Source organism: Monomorium pharaonis, chromosome 9 (genome assembly GCF_013373865.1).
Source record: "Monomorium pharaonis isolate MP-MQ-018 chromosome 9, ASM1337386v2, whole genome shotgun sequence".
In the NCBI taxonomy this organism is placed as follows: domain Eukaryota; kingdom Metazoa; phylum Arthropoda; class Insecta; order Hymenoptera; family Formicidae; genus Monomorium; species Monomorium pharaonis.
Genome location: NC_050475.1, coordinates 18,766,246 through 18,783,037, shown reverse-complemented (window position 1 = coordinate 18,783,037; position 16,792 = coordinate 18,766,246). Strand labels below are relative to the sequence as shown.

Genomic DNA, 16,792 nt, shown 5'->3' with positions numbered 1-16,792 from the left:
GCCGAATTTGGAGTAAACCGAGATAAAGTGAATTCCCGCAAAGTAGATTTGTCCACAGCAAGCGGGAGTGTGTCTACGTAACCGGAATGCATTCTACGAATCTCGATAGAGAATTGAATTACACTGTGAGAAGCTGGCTACGTAAAGCACGCGCCTCTCTCTCTCTCTCTCTCTCTCTTTCTCCTTCTCCTCTTTCCGAAACAACGTATCGCCAGAAATAAGGCGGTAAATTTGACGTGCCCGGCGTCTCGAGCGTGCTTTATGGATGTCGACGTGCCAGCGCGGACGGGACCGCGAGAGGGAAGTCACGATAATATACGTAACAATGTCGAAAGTCGAGTAACAGGGGGAGGATCGTAGAAATAGAATCCCCGGATCGTTCCGCGTCGTGAAATCCACCTCCGTCGCCGCGACCGTCGCCGTCGGGCGCGGCTGTCGAACGGAACGCGAAAGTTTTATGCAGTACACGAAGGCATCCAGCTCGATATACAACCGCGATAAGCACGTTTTTCCGATAAGGCCGCCCGTTCTCTATCTCTCTCCTGTTGCACCGGCGCGAAAGTAGCGATCGGGGACCTCCGCTTTTCCACGGAATAGCTCCCAGCGAAGTTCCACGGCGCCGGATATAGAAGTGGTCAATACGCACGCTCCTGGGGACGATTAAGGGATTTCAGTCGCTCACCTGTTTCGTTATCGCGATCTAATTTCCAGATCGTATCGCGCACGGTATGTTTAAAAGTAGACAACAGTGTGTATATACGGCGCTGATAATAGCGTTGAAGTGTACTTTTTAGCTCCCCTTCTGCTAGCTCATTCGACCGGTCGCTACCATAGTTTTGGAAATTATATCTTGCTATTTTTCGCCGCGAGTTAATAATAACGATCATAAAGTATGACATCGACACGACGCGATGACCTACATAGATATCGATCGCGGTGGCGCGCGTCTCGAATATACATATATATTTTAATTCAGACATTAATAATAATGATGGTGTAATAATATAAAGGACGTAAAATGTATGCGCGTTCAACCCTTTCCCCCTTTCCATAGCCACGGTTAAGAAGGTAATTGTACATAAATTATGATTAAGCGGATCTAGAGTTTAGATTGCCCTGCGACTCGATTGGGCGATAAATATCGCGAGCTCTATGCGAGACAGGTCGAGAGAGGGTGGCAGACGAGCCTCTTCGTAAGACGCGGGTTTGGAACGAGGGACAGAAATATACAGAGAAGAGAGGAAAAAAAGAGAAAGGGGGGGTGAGGAAAAATATGAATCTACAATGATTTATCAGAGTTGGTATCGTCCCCCTGTCGCGTTGTATACACGAGACTTCCGTGACAGGAGGCCATTTTTCACGATGTTCGCGATGTAGAATACTCCGCGACCGGCTGACATTTTAATCGATCTGTAAATACTTATCGGCGATGAGGCTGGGAATGAGGTCTGGTTAAATCGACGGACGTGGAAATAATTACGCAAGCGCGCGCGCGCCCGCGGAGGTAAACGAGAGGAGGATTAAACAAATTGAGCGGAAAAAAAATTTAATTTCACATTCCGCGAGATTTGCGTCCGAAGTTAATGGCAAAAAGTTATAGTGGTAGCGCGCGTTGCGCACGCGCGGTGCGCCTCTCCGATGTCAGTTTCCGGTAATTAGGCGTCGATCAAACGCAACGGATACGTATGGAAAATATACGCGGGGACATGAAATCATTATCGAGACGCGCGTCACACGCGACGTGACGCGTGAAAAATTAGAAAAGAAAAAGTGTGAGATAATTCGGGCCCTCTCTCCGCGCTACTCCTCGTTCGATTCCGACACGTGTGTATTCAAAATATTCTTTCTTTTTTTTTCCCCACCTACAATGTCGTAGCCTTTCACAGAGCAGCGGCTCGCGGCGCGAGCGATTCGTTATTACGTGTGTCCCGGGTGCATCGTTGCGCGATCAATGCGAGCGCTCCGCTCGAGATGCACATAAATCTTGTGCCGCGTGCATGTAAACACACGGACAAGCGGGCGGACGGTCGGACCAGAACTTGCTCGCGGAAGTATATCTGCCCACATGTGCACCTCTCGTCCCTCGCAAACCGGAACTACTTGAAACCGTCCGAGCAGGTGGCTCCGCGTAAAAGCCGCACATCGGCGTTTTGGCACGGTTTCATTCCGCCGAGAGGACAGGTGAAAGCGGGGAGGGAAAAAGTCGGGGGAGTAGATCGCAACGTTCGTTAAACGGCTGATTTATCGTCGACCCGCCCCGCGAGATTTACGAGAATCTTGTTACTGGCGCCCAGAGCTCGCTACTACAATTTCACCTGTAGTCACGTGTCTTACGATGTGATTCCGTGTAAAATATCAACTCGTCTCGCAATCTTTGAGAACACGGCCAGCCGAATGAAACCGGGCAACTTTAACGTATCGCGCACTGTACGCGCCACGCGCTTAATACATCCGGCATTATGATCCTCGAGATTTTCTTTCGCCGTCCTCGCCATCACACGATTTCGTCCGGGGGGGGGGGGGGGGAAAGAGATTTGTGTCCTCGCTCTCGCTTATCTATGCAATTCCAGCGTGGTCGCGATAAGTGCTCTCAGATTTACAGTTTAATGCACAATCGTCTTGCCCCGCGCTCGCGCTTCGCCCTCCTCCACTCGCCTCTAATTACTCCGGGCCGAGGCTTCGGCCTTAATTGAAATACCGAGTCCTCGGCGCTATAGCGGGTCGTCGGAGCTCGGGAGCGCGGAGAGCTCGCGTCGCCGTCGGTGTGAAGTATCGGTGCAAAATATTCAATCTTGTAACAGTCAGCGCGATTACCGCCCTCGAGAGGGTCCATTCTTCAGCCTGGCGTCCTCGCAAGTAGTCGCGATCGCGCCAAAGTCAGAAAAGCAAATTATCCGAGCACTCGGCACAAATTCTCCTCCCTCCGTCAACCTTTATTATTGACTTTCAACGTTATCGTATTACCGAGTCGATTATCAGTGACATTTCTCACAACGAGCACCGGGAGAGTTTTATTACGGCTTTATGTTGTCTCGCGTAAAGTGGGAAAAAAATACCGATTTTCAAGCCGAGACGGCGGCATCGTGAGTATCAATCTTGAAAAGATATGGAAACGTTCATCCGAAGGACTCGAGTGTCTTCGTCGATCGCGTCATTTTCCCCCCACAGCAGACGAGCCGCTTTTCTCCGCGGCTCCTCTTCCCCTTCCCTCCCCTCCTCTCCTCATCCTTCTTAGGCGCGCATCCGTCACAAAAATGAATCTACGAAATCTGCTCCCTGACGTATAAAAGAATATCCCTCCCTGGCGCCCGTCTACACGGCCTCTTCATCTTCTTCTCCTCGTCGCGCGTACCGAATCCCGGCCGGCGTTTCTCATAAAGTCGCGAGCTGGCGCGTAATCGCGGGTATATTAAAGCGCGAGAAGATCAGCATGGGGAAGGATTCCGCGAAATAAGGAGAATTCCGTCGGCGAACACTTGCCACGCCGCATAAGCGCGGTATGACGTCGGGGCGTCAAACGAGAAATCCGTGCGCATCCACAAGTAGGAAGCGTCGTCGTTTCGTCGAAATGATACGTGCATGAAGGAGAGCGAGCCGCACGAAAATCGCGTCGGTGATCCGCCGGTGGAAGGGAGAACGATCATGGCTGATTTTTAATTCACGTTTCGCGATTTCGGGGCCGCGAATAATTCTTTTAATCTACCGAGATGTTCCGCGACAAATTTCTATACAGTTTATGGTCGATTTAACCATAAAATAGTCACCGCATTTTTTTTCTGCGTAAACAATCATCTAAAGTGATGAACAAACGGAAAAAACACATTAAGCAGCTTAAGCAGCTTATTATAACAGTATTTTTAAATAATATAATTAATTTATAAAACGGTTTTATGTTGCAGATTTTCGTTGGAATTGTACATTTAAAAATTTATAAAAAACAGACGATAGCAAAAAAATAATTTTATAGCAATTTAAAATAAAGCTAGATCGCTATCATATAGTTATATTTGCTCTTGTAGAATTATTAAAAACGGTTTTTTATTATTTTATATAAATATATAAAAATTGTGTATAAAGAAAGATTTTTCAATAAAAGTTTATACAAATATGCTATATAAACTTTTGTAAACCTTAATAAAATTTATGATACTTTTTTAGTCAAACCTCAAAATTTTTTATTATTATTTTGAATTTACAAGTAAATTTTTATCAAACTTAATTTTATAACTATCATCTGGAATGTTTTCTATACCCAGCTAGTTTCAATAGATTGGTAACGGAATGAATATGAGTCGTAACCTGTTTCTATTCTGTTCGAACCGAGTCTCAGCATCTCCCAATGAAAGATAAACATGGATTTTAGATCAGAAAAAAAATTTACTGTAACATACGCTTTATTTTCCCGACGTGAAGATTGCAAATAAAAAATACCCCGGATAACTGTTCTCGAGTTAATCAAAAAATTTACGCTTGCTCGTTTTCGTTTGCTCCGATAGTCGATATCTACGATGCTTCTGTACTTACGTGAATGTTACTATACTACGCGGTATAGACTCGGATGATCGTTCCGTGCAAGGCACAGAAATAGCGGCCGATGGATGGCAAGATTGTAGGTTATTTCCCTGGCATAATATTAGCAACCGTGTCATGCGGCTCTTATTTCTTTGCCCGACAACATTCAGACATTTAGATAATGACACCGGCGCGTCAGCGCGATATCGCTCTGACGTAGTGTTCGCGGAAGCGATTAACTATTATTTCTATCACTCGAGTATCGCTTCCAAGAATAATATCTCTCGTCAGATCTTTAATGAAAAGAAGGAAACGTGGACAATCGATGACGTGTGTGATGTTCCCGATTCGCCGTTGCAATTTCAACCTTTTTATCGGAGCGAAGCTCCGTTCGGGTTCCTCGCATTCGACGAGAATTCGGTGTCGGTGTTCTCGTCTCCTTCAAACGAGTGACGGAAGCGCACGTTCGGTCAGCCGATGAGGGATGACACTGAAACTATGAAAGTCACTCGGCTCTTGCGGAAGTTTCCGCGGCAAAACCAAGTCCGAGTCGTTCGTTCGCCAGCCGCGAGCCGGCGAGGAAGAAACGTGATCGAAGAACGATGAAAACGACGAGATGAACGACGCGACGGGCATAAGCCGACGAGAGAATTAAGTTTTTTTTTTTCCTTTCCTTTTTACGCCTCTCTCGTGTCGTGCACTCAATCTCCCAGTTCGCAAGAGTAGTAAACGCTTAACGCCGACCGCCCCCTCGTCCTGCCCCCGCAGTAATTATTCGCCGCGCATCAAACTGAAAGAATTGTAACGCGGATACTAAAACCCTCCCTCCCCCGCCCGCTGGAACGAAGAATAAAGATGTAAGCCGGGCGAGGCGGGAGAAATGGCACGTCGCTTTTTATTGTCGACGTTCGTCGGGCACGGCGTAAAAAAATCTTTCCGAGACGACAGTAAAAGAAATACGCGGTTTTTAAAAGCGCTCGCCCCACTAAAAAATACAGCCCGCGATAAATTTCATATCAAATTTCGCTTAGCGACGTGTTCATGGGACGTTCATTTTACGTAATATTAGCAGTCGTAGCATTATACAACTTGAGAATTTATCTTCATTACGATACGATATAGTAGTCTATAAAGTTCCTCTTTCCCGTATATTTCGGAAAGCTCAAAATAATAATAAAAAACCGGCGAAATACGTGTTCGATCATTTCGTTTTTCATCATTTTGAATGGCGTCTGATCGAGCGCAAAGTCTTACCACTCGGGCGGGTCGTAAATAGTGTCTCATTTCAATTCGCATTTTTAATTCTGAAAACCCTTCTAAAATATAAGGAATGGGAATAAACTTTAGAGATATCCTGTACAATGATATAATCATCGCTTTGATTTCGCATAATAATATTCTAATTATTTATGACGTAAATTTATAAAATACAAGAGTATTAAAAATGCGAATTGAAATGACACTATTTACGATCCGCCCAAGTGGTAAGGCTTTGCGCTCGATCAGACGCCGTTCAATGCGAAAGAAAGTAATTCTTTCTTCTTTCTCTCTCTCTCTCTCTCTTCGCTTCCCTTCCGCTCCGCGTCATCTTAATATCGTGATATCTAAGTAAAGGAATTCTTCGAGCAGCTGTCGCGCCCGTACCGCGACATTATTCTCGGAACCTTCCTAAGTGAGGATATTAATCGCCGAGAAGAGAGTTACGCTCGACCGACTTTCTTCGGGACAAATGAAGAGGACAGTATGTCTGTTGAATGTAATCACATTTTATCTAGCGCGCCGTCAATTTGTTTTATTTTTACCAGTCATATATATTTGCTACTGTCGAGTAATTAATTATTCGAGGCATGTATGCCGCATAAGGATAAAAGAGACGAATGTCCGAGAGATTCGTTATTTAAACTTTTCTGCGCGCGGTCATTTTTCAAGAAATGATTTTGTAATCACTTTTTTTTCCCCCCCATTCCCCGCAATTACTCCCCTTCTTACCTAGTAGCTTACTAGCGGAGTAAGAAATTTATCTTTGCTCGACAAACAACGAATGTTTGGACACGCTTCAGTTTTTGCGGGACGGTCGAAGAAAAACATCGGATCGGCCCTTTTCTGGACCGATTCTTTTCAGTGTGCTGCGGCGAGTAGTAAACACTTTAGCGTGTTCCCGCGGATATGTTCGACAAACACGTTCCAATAAGCACTTTTATCTCAGCTTTTAACGATGAATCGTACTCACGGCGGCAGTGGGGCGCGAATAACCCCCGGACCGGGGCCTCCGTCGTACGCTACACATGTACAAGCGATTGAAAGCGATACGTTACGTCGCGCGAACTCGCCCGCACGAATGCTTTAATGAGAGCACCTGGGAGCGGACCTGTATTGACATTCCGGTGCACCCATACACACCCGCACACCACGCATACTCGTGTAACGCTGTACAAACGAAAGTGGAGACGCTCTCCGTGCATTCGTATCGTTTATTTACGCGAATAACAGTAAGCGAAAGGCTCGCGATTATCATATTACACGCTTCTCTGATTATTATTCCGGTTCTCGTCAACTGCAAAATTATCCCCCGCCGACTTTAAGGCGAACACGGGCTCTCTTCCCCCTTTCGTGCCAAATGTAGACATTCTTAATAATGGTCCCTCACAATTCCGGAGCGGAAGAAAAAGCGAAAGAATCTGTTCGCGGCACCTTCCGCAATTTTTCCTCCTTCAGCTTTCCGCTAACTATTGTGAATCGCCGCATTATCTTGCACCGCCATCTCCTAACTTCCTCTCCTACAACGGTGGGATAAGACTTACCAGTCTCGCGTTGCCTTCGCGACGAACTGCTGCTGGTTCTCCCGATTCACAACTGAATGGCAAACAAGGCGGGTCTCGTTTCGGTCGAGGATCGTGAGGTTGTAAGGCGACGCCAGGAGCCGGGAAGCCATTCGATCCAAAGCTACCCACGATTTACCGGCCACCACCCAGGACGGATACGCGCAAAGGTGCGACGGCTCTTCTGTAACACAAGAGATGGTCGTGCATAAGGACGTGTCCTCTGTTTGTCGCCATGGTTCGTCCTCTCCCGCGATACAAATTTCGCATGTGCACGCATAATATTCCTCTCTTTTAAATTGGAATTATACTTGCGAGCCCTCTAAATATTTAACGTTCCTTCTCAACGCGTCATTTCACTGTACATTTATCGTCGTCGTCGTCAGCAACGTTTTTAGATTAAAAATTAAAAAACGCACAACAATCATGGTTTAACAGGCGCGTGAAAAATTGTATGCGAGTTTAAACAGCATTGTACGAAAAGTTTTGTCTCATTGGTATTCGCAATTATTGAAAATATTTTTAGTGTTTTCAAAGCCGCTAAGATTGCGGAGTTGATTATCGCCACAACGTCAACAGTTTAATTCCTGTAATTTTCACCTGCACATTGCAAATTCGGACGACTGTTAAATTCAAATGTAATTACGTGTCAAGAAATAGCTGCGGCTTTATTCTTAGAGAGCGCCGTAGCAACTCCGCTCCTAACGCAGTTATTTCAAACTCGAAATGCATAATATATACTGTAAGCTCGTTCCTGACTCTTTAAGTTCACGGGGGTCCTCGAGCAGATAATCCAGCATAAGTAAACTTTGACCTCTCTTCTTCCTACGCTGTAAACTTCGTTTCCAACGGCATGCTGGCTGTTTCCTGCGCATTATCAGACTCTTGCACGCTCCGTCAAAGAATTCCGTCGGAAAAAAGGGGGGGAAGGGAAAGAAATAGAGAAAAAAATCGACCGGTACTCGACGGTCTTCGTCGTTCAATAATTCCGCGATAATTACAGCGCACTTTTAACGGCGTTATATTCGTAACTAGCGTAATTAGGCGCGAGCGACATACGTCATACATGAACGTGATGTATATTAACCAACTCATTAGCTTCATTAACGTACACACACACACACACACATGAGCGTGCACGCGCTTTGCATTATAACGCACAATTCACGTATGCATTCTATTGTCATTGTCGCAGTAATGATTCGGAATTGTTCCCGCTATTACCGATAAAATATTGAAGTCGCATCGCGCGCGCGTGTGTGTGTGTGTGTGTGTGTATTGCTCGTGAAAAATTTTTAAAAAATATCGTAAAGTTCAGACCTCGAGCGTAACAATATATTAGCGAAATGTAATTTTTTAAATATAATTATAAGATAGAAAATCATGACGGTTATATCATTGAATAAAAATAATAAATTATATTAACCAAACTATTTAAATTATTTACATTATTTATGAAAACTGTCCGATCCCCTAATACATCTTAAGAATGGGAAAACTATTGATGCGTGCGTAAGATAAAAGTTTACCGCGTGCTGGCAAACGGCCGGTTACGTTGACGCAAATAATTTGCTGTAAACGCGCGACAGCTCTGTCGCCGGCGAACAGTTATCCTGTCAATGGTCGGTTGCTCACGGCCATCAATCACCATGTACCGTGAATTAATGGACCGTTAAAAATGCACGAGCGACAAAGTATGGTGGATGCGTGCCGCATACTGCAACGCAGCGGGCTGCGTGCAACTAAAAGCTAATCGATAATTCAATCGGGCGTATGCGTGCGCGCTGTAACGCTATAGGTCGCCGAAATTGCGCTGTGCTTATCGCATACGTCGCCGCGCGTACGATAAGAGAGGAGGCATAACGATGGCGATAAAGAAACCCGGGCGGGATCTCGCGTAATTGTTTCATTATGCGATCTACGTTCCGTGCGATACAATTATTTTCTTATGCGTACATTTTCTACGTGAAAAGAATCGCGCACTGGTTTGTATCTAATTAAAACTCCCACCTTGCCGAAGAAATGTAAATTCGAATTTATCATCACTTGCTTATGTATGGTAATTACATAACAAATAATTTTAATATATTTTATTTATTGGGATTCAACTTTTAATCGATAAATTTTTCCGCAAGACGATATGGAATAAGGTTAAGAATTTAATGCGCTTCGTATTTTATGTCACGAACATTCTCGACAAAGCGTTTAGCAGATACGAATTATCGTAAATACGCCAATAGCTTGAAATTTAAGCGCGAAAAAGAAATACGAATCTTCCTTCGAATACTTTATCGTGGTGCGTTACATCTTGCGATGTAAGTACGTTGTATACAACAAAATGCATATTAAAATGAGTCACGCCCGCGGCGAAATAAGAGAAGAAACGTATGCTTTGTTTAAAGTAAATTACGCCCGTCCTCTTATCTTCCTTTGCAGTCCGACCGCATGTAATGCCATTGCATTACCTCGAAAAGATTGCAATTCCACAGTGCGTCGGCGGCGGTTATTTGAAAACGGCAATCCCAAATGAAAATAGTATCCGCGGGGATTCTCGAAGTGTCGGGTATTAAATATGATCGTTCGTACCAAAGCCAATTTTTTTAATCGCCTCGTCGTACAAAGAAACTAGCTTTTGAAACTGGCTTTCGAATGGGAATATGAGAATAGAACTTTCTTAAAAACGATACCGCTCCTAATCAAGATTTGTTCGAGAAAACAAAAATACAGAACTCGACGCAACACGAGCACGAGAGGGGAATAGAAATACGGGAAAATGTTTCAAAATCTAATAAACGTTTTACAATTCACTATTATTCCGGTACGTGTACATGCATTTCTACCGCGCGACGATATTCCACGTTTTTCACGTAACTGTATTTCTTCCGTTACTATGCATACTTGTTCTGGCTTTCTACCCTTCTTGCTCTAACCACAATATTTCCCGAGATGATCCTAATGCACGGCGGATTTTTGAAGCAACGCAAACCGCGCTTTAAAACTATATCTTTTCTTGGTGGAACGGATCAAACTAAATTTTCATTACGGTGCCTGAGCCTAATAAGGCCCAGCACTAAAGAAGGTACGGTTTTTAATTTACCTTTTAAAAAAAAGCGCTTTACGCCTAGAATATATGCTTAAAAGTTGTGTCATAGGAAGTAGGTAAAGAGAAGCCGGGAAATTGGAACCGTCAGCAACGCAATCTGTTTAGTACAACAAAAACTTTGTGACAAAGTAGGTGTGTCAACCGTTTTTATAAAAATCCGCTACAAAGTTTTTTAAATATACGTTATTTTATATAATATATTATAACACATTATAATATTACGAAACTTTCTAAAAATTTCTAGAAATTAAAAGATTAATTAAGATCGAATTAAAAATAATTGTGATATTTAAGAATAGAGTAATACCACTAAAAAATTTCGTTCTCTCATTATTAATAATCATTATTAATAATCATTTTAAAACTAATTTAAAAGATAACGTTTAGTTTTTTCGTTATTTTCAATGTATTATTCAAACTTTGTTATATTCAGAAGCATACAATAAAATTCAATATCAGAATTAAAAAATCTTCTTTTTTATTTACATGTAATCTATAGAAAATATATTTTATTTGAGTAAGTAGTTAAAAAGTATAGATTTTGTTCTCATTTATTTGATTTCAGTATCTCTCCATTAATAGTTTCTAAAAAGTAAAATAATTTAAGTTAGCCTTATTTGATTCAAATCGTTTGCTTGAATGTCTTGTACGAAATTATCGTCATCGCGTTTACATGCGATTTTTCCGAACCGATTATAAGCATATGCGGTAGATAGTACAAGGAAAAATAAGGGGACGTGAATTTACATATCGGTTAGATAGAATTTATCGCACGTTGGGCGAATAACGTTCTCTTCATCTACGGACGGGCACTTCGGGACGGGAAGCCCGACGTAGCTCGAGATCCCGAGGCTAATCTGCCTCCTGGAAAGTTTAAATGGAAACGCGGTACCCGGGTAGGGGGTTAACGAAACATCCGCGACGCCGTGGTAAGGGCGCCGCTGAAAAATTTTTAAGCTGCTTAACGCTCGAGTTGAATTTCCTCCGGCAGCCGCGGCCGCGATTTCGAAATATTAAACGGCAGCTTCGACATTCCTCGATAACATGCTCGTCGATTGCCGTCCGACCGCGTGTATAACAGATTAATAACGGGATATTAAAATAACGGGATTATAATAAAATAACATTTCGAGACTCGTCGCGGCCGAGTCTCGAAAATCCGAGCGTACCGAGCGAAAATCAAAAGCGAATAAACTCGAAGTCCATTCGATGTTTCCCCGATAGCCGAGTGGACGCGATTCTTCTTCGCAATGGACACTACGCGGTCATGCCGATCGTCATCCCGACGTACATTGCCGCCGACCGACGACCGATCAAACCGGAACCCGTCGTCCGTTCGTCGTCCTCAATATGGTTAACCGACTGAATCCTGCGACAAGAGCGCCCCAAACCGGCAAGGCTACGTGTAGCTATGCGATACCGTGGAATACCCGAAGTACCTGGCGTTGACCACCGTACGGAACCGACGCTAGTATGCCGGACAAGAATCCGATCTGGTGTCCGCAGGCACTCTCATAGTTTACGTGCTCTCGTTCTCGGGGGCTCGAGGCCTCCGCACGTACGCCGGCTCCCGCGCCCGGGTTGTGGAATACGCGCCGATCCGTCGCCCCTCGTCGCCTCCCATCGATTAACAACCCCTCGCGGAATTTCGATCGTTAGCCCGGATCTTACGTTCGTCGCGCGACGAAAACGCTATGCGCCAGGAAGGCAGAGAGATCCCCTTTTAATTTTTCTCCGTTATCATCTTCACGAATTAAAACGGTTCATGTGCTTGCGCAAAAAAATTAAGTAAAAATAATTTGCACGCAACCATTCTGTTACATACAACTGTTACATACAACTTCAGTTTTTATTATTAATATTAACCATCGTGAATTAAATCAATTTGTAATGTGTAATAAAGCAACGATATATTACAACTTAAATGAAATAACTCCCTCTCTAGTGCGTGTGAAAGACTTATGTCCATCAATACAGATTAATTTTGATCGTGATTTAACTTATTCGTTATTTTTTCCTCAATTTTACGAACTAAAAAAAAAGACTTAAACTAAAATTGAAATTAATCTACATTGATGGAAATGAACATTGGCGATTATTTTGTGAAACACAAGTGTATGGGAATAGCAAAGAATAAAGTACAGCAAAATGCTTAGTTCTAGTGTTCTTTGTTCCAGTTTCATTGTTCCATGACTGGCTATGTATCTCACTTCTTTTGATATACGGCAAAAATGCAAGGGTTTTAAAAGATTTCTTTTTCCAAGAAATGTAAGAAAATGAATATTTCGTATTTCTCATCTTTTAATAGTAGTAGACACTAAAAAGTTTATATTGTTATAGTTCGTGCCTCAAACATAATATTTAATAAATTAAATTTTCGATAGATTTAGCATATATACCGGAGCATATATTTACATTTTTACTTGGCATATATTTACATTAACATTATCTTAAGATTCTCAGCAAGAGGGACTTACTTTGCTTCATCTTGAATGTTCTGGCGGCCTCGTTGACGCTGATCAGCCCGTTGCAGGCGGCATCCGAGCTCTGCGCGAGGTGCCACGTGACGTTCGATGGATTTGTGTAAATAAAGCATCTGTAGCTCTCTTCGTCGCTTGTTTTACGATCGTTACGATCGCTGTGCAAACGCGCGACCATGTAATTTGTGCTGCCCTCCCTCCAATGAGCCAGACACTCCAATTCTACGTCTAGAAAAACAAACCGTTACAACTAGCAAATTGGCATGTATCCAATAATAACCGTTGTGTTTTTTTTTTGCTTTTTGCTCCGGGTTTTCGCGGGACCCGCGCGCGTTGTGATGCTGCGCGCGGCCGCGCGTTGCGGCGCGCATACGTTTTACGGGGCTTTACAGAAAACATAAACTGCAGAGTGCGTGAAAGTTATACCCAGCTGACGTGGGGAGAGGAATATACGCGCTCCGGACTCCACGAAGGTATATCAAAGCGAACGCGAAAATTCGGCCGTGACTATTTCGGCCTACGCGCGGCCCTATTAGTAACAGGCTCGTAAATACAAGTTTATCGTCGCCGTTGTCGCCGGATAAAGCTATCTGCAGAAGTTATAAACGCGGGTAAGCGGTATATATGAACGGTTCATGAAAACGCATTATACCGCATTCGCGTATGTACAACGCGCGCGGATCCGCGGATCCCGCGTGCGCGCCACGCGGATGCCGTGTATTCATTTGTCCGGCGCGCCGGCCGCTGCCGCCGTATCGAGATAGACGATCGGGGAGCACGGGCCGATGATAATTGCGCAAAATCGTTTGGACAAGCCCGGCAACAAATGGTAATTGACAAGGCCATTAATCATTCATTCGGAGGCCGCGAGCTTTATTGACCGTTACAGGCCTTGCGCGTCGTGTTAATTAATGTCAAAGCGGATGTTAACGTCACCGCGGGATCGCCGCCGCCGTCATAATTCCTTTTTGCGTGCCGAAAACGCGCCCCCGCGCCGGCGTGACGGCGAGTCGCGACACTTATCTCGCGTGTGATCCGATCGCGTGGCGAATTTCCTGTTTCCGATAACTAAAATCAGCCCCCGACATTCCCCCGGCCGCGCAAACAATCGCCAACCCTCTCGCACTACATTTTATGTTTTCCTCTTAATAAATCCATTTTTGTCTGCGATGGAAAATCGATAGAAAAATAAACCAAATGTTGAAATTTCGCGGGGGAAAAAAATGTAAATAACGGAAAACTCGATGACAATGCAGCGATGCGAATTGAAACTTTACATCAGCGACGTACTTCAAAATTTGCATCCGATACACTGAGCCATTCGGTGAGCGCTTTATAAACTGTAGATTGCAACAAATTAATTATGGAGCAATAACAAAATGTCACTAGGCAGTGATTGGACTCGCGCACGTTGTATAATTCATAATTGTTTAGGTATTCACTTGACAAATTATGAGCGTTTGTAAACAAGCATAATACAATTGACGTGTAAATGGATATTACACAATGCATGTTGGTATAACAATATTATTTTATACGCGGTATCTATTGTGCGATACCCATTTATTCATCAAAGAATCCGGTAGAAAACACCAAATTAAATTTGATCATTAGATTTGTGTTGCTTTGAGGAGAAACGGGATAACACGTCAACTCTAAACCTGATCAGAGATTTCCCGGCCTAATGGTGATTCAATTATGGCTTTTATTTTAAATTCCACGGCTCATAAACCAACGTAAATTACTTGAATCACAACTGTACTTCTTCTGAATGCCTAAATATTAAAATCACAAGCTCGAGAGTCCTTTCTAATACAAAAAAAAAAAAAAAAAAAAAAAAAGAAAGATGCTTGAAAGCTAGATAGCCCGTAATTCGCGCACTATAGCTGACATTCGATTCGTCTGCGTGAAATGAGTTTGTCACATGTCAGCACGGTATATAATGATGCGGAGAGAATACTGACCCACGCTTTCGGACGAGTGAACGTTGGCGCACGCTTGGTAGCGCAGGAGCAGACGCGAGTCCTGCGTGCACGCTTCCGCCTGTGACGGCGGCGATTTGCACTCGCCCTCGCCCTGGCTGTACGTGAACTCCAAGGGACCCTTAATGGGACAGGGCAGCGGCGCCGCATTGGAGCGAAACAGAGAGACCAGAGTGGCATCGCTGGTCAACGTGCCGCATTGGGTCAGCAGACTCGGTTCCGGTGAATCGCTCGTGCAATAAGCTAACAACAGCAAAATGTAACGTTGCATCACCGTTCCTTATATCGTTTCCCGGGATTCAAAATAAAATTCTCAGCAAATTACGATCTCAGAAGAGAAACGTCACACCGAGGCAAACAAAATAGTTGAGGGAAAGAAAAGGACACAAAAAAAATGGATAACAATACATATTTAATTCTGTTTTGATAATTAAGTTTCTTTTAGAGAAGACTAGAGAAATGAAAAAGAAACTAGGCATGTAAAAGAAAGAATATTAAAATAACGACACAATGTAAGATATGTACTGTAAGATATTTCATCAGGCACAAAGGAAACGAAAGATTATAATGAGATTCAGTGAACCATAAGTTTTTTTTACAACGCTCTGAATTAAAAAGTTAAACGTCCTTAAAAGAATGGAACAGAGCGTCGTTAAAAAAAAATCTTGGTAATTAGCGATTTCTATGTCTTACTTTCTTTGTATTGCAGAACGTTGGCATGTTGCGCGTGCATCACAATGCACCGGTAACATCTGTACTTCCTGAAACAGAAAAAAGAGTTTTTGAGTACTGCTATTCACGCGTATGTGTAGTTTTTACAAATTTTACCCATTTGTATTACTTACGAATTGAAATCAATAGAAATAAAATGTATGATATATACCATGGCTCCCGCAATTCGTTTTTTTATTAAAACAAATCTGTACACTGAAAGTGCGCTTTGAAAGAAGCGTCGCTTTTGAATGATAGCATCCGAAAAATTTAAAAAGCATATTTTTCAAATGATTTTCATATATACGGCTGATTCATACGCGAAACTAATTCGATAAAAAAAATTGTTGTGAAAAATCAGCGGATTAATTTATAATATATATATATATATATATATATATATATATATATATATATATATATATATGGTGAGATTTATATGCTTTATAATTTTTCGATTTCACACACATACACACACACACACGCGCGCGCGGGGGAGGGGGGAGGGGGAGTCTATTTCAAATAAAATTGTAAAAGAGCGAATTTTATTCGACGCATAATAACTTCCAACGATTTGTTTCAAACGCGGCGTTGTGCTTACGCTCGCTGTCGTTCCTCATCGCGGTGACTGTATTTACGTTGATTTCCGCTCTGGAAAAAGGTATAAACCGTCGCGGGCCGCCCTATTTGAATATCGCGTAAATTTACAAACCAAATATCGAAGTAATTTCTGTCGCGGCTACGGCGGCGGCGACGCGACGGCGATGGTGCTCGCGAATTTTGCCATCGCGTTCGCCGTTGCAACGGGCGCGACGATTTCGCCGATTATCGTCCTTTTCAAAATGCACCGCTAAAGCGGATTAATATCGTTACAACCCCCGGGGCTGTCCCGGTGCGCATAGTAACAGATGCACCGGTGGCGGAGCGGCGATAGTAGCCGGAAACTATATCGGACTGACAGCCAGGAACAAAGGTAAACTTCGACTTAAGCCACCGAGAGGGGAAGGAGGGGGATGAAAAGGGGTAGAACGGGAAACAGTGCAGAAGCTGCGAGAGAAGGTAAGTTGCGGACCCGAGCTAAGTAAGCAAGGTGCCAACTAGTAAGGACACAAGACAAGCTCCGAAAGTTTTAAGTAGCTACGCGATACTACTCGTTGGACTTCTCTCTCTCTCTCTCTCTCTCTC

At 43.4% G+C, this 16,792-nt stretch overlaps 1 protein-coding gene across 2 annotated transcripts in view; it reads right to left on the bottom strand.

Moving 5' to 3' along the window:
• LOC105834915 overlaps positions 1–16,792 on the bottom strand; it is a 245,647-nt gene that overhangs the window by 29,538 nt on the left and 199,317 nt on the right. For both annotated transcript variants that reach the window (XM_036292371.1, XM_028193061.2), the window contains 4 exons: positions 15,590–15,657; positions 14,879–15,139; positions 12,912–13,142; positions 7,314–7,515 (listed from right to left, as the gene is read on the bottom strand). In XM_036292371.1, coding sequence (XP_036148264.1) covers positions 7,314–7,515; positions 12,912–13,142; positions 14,879–15,139; positions 15,590–15,657 — 762 coding nt within the window. The remainder of the gene's footprint in view (positions 1–7,313; positions 7,516–12,911; positions 13,143–14,878; positions 15,140–15,589; positions 15,658–16,792) is intronic.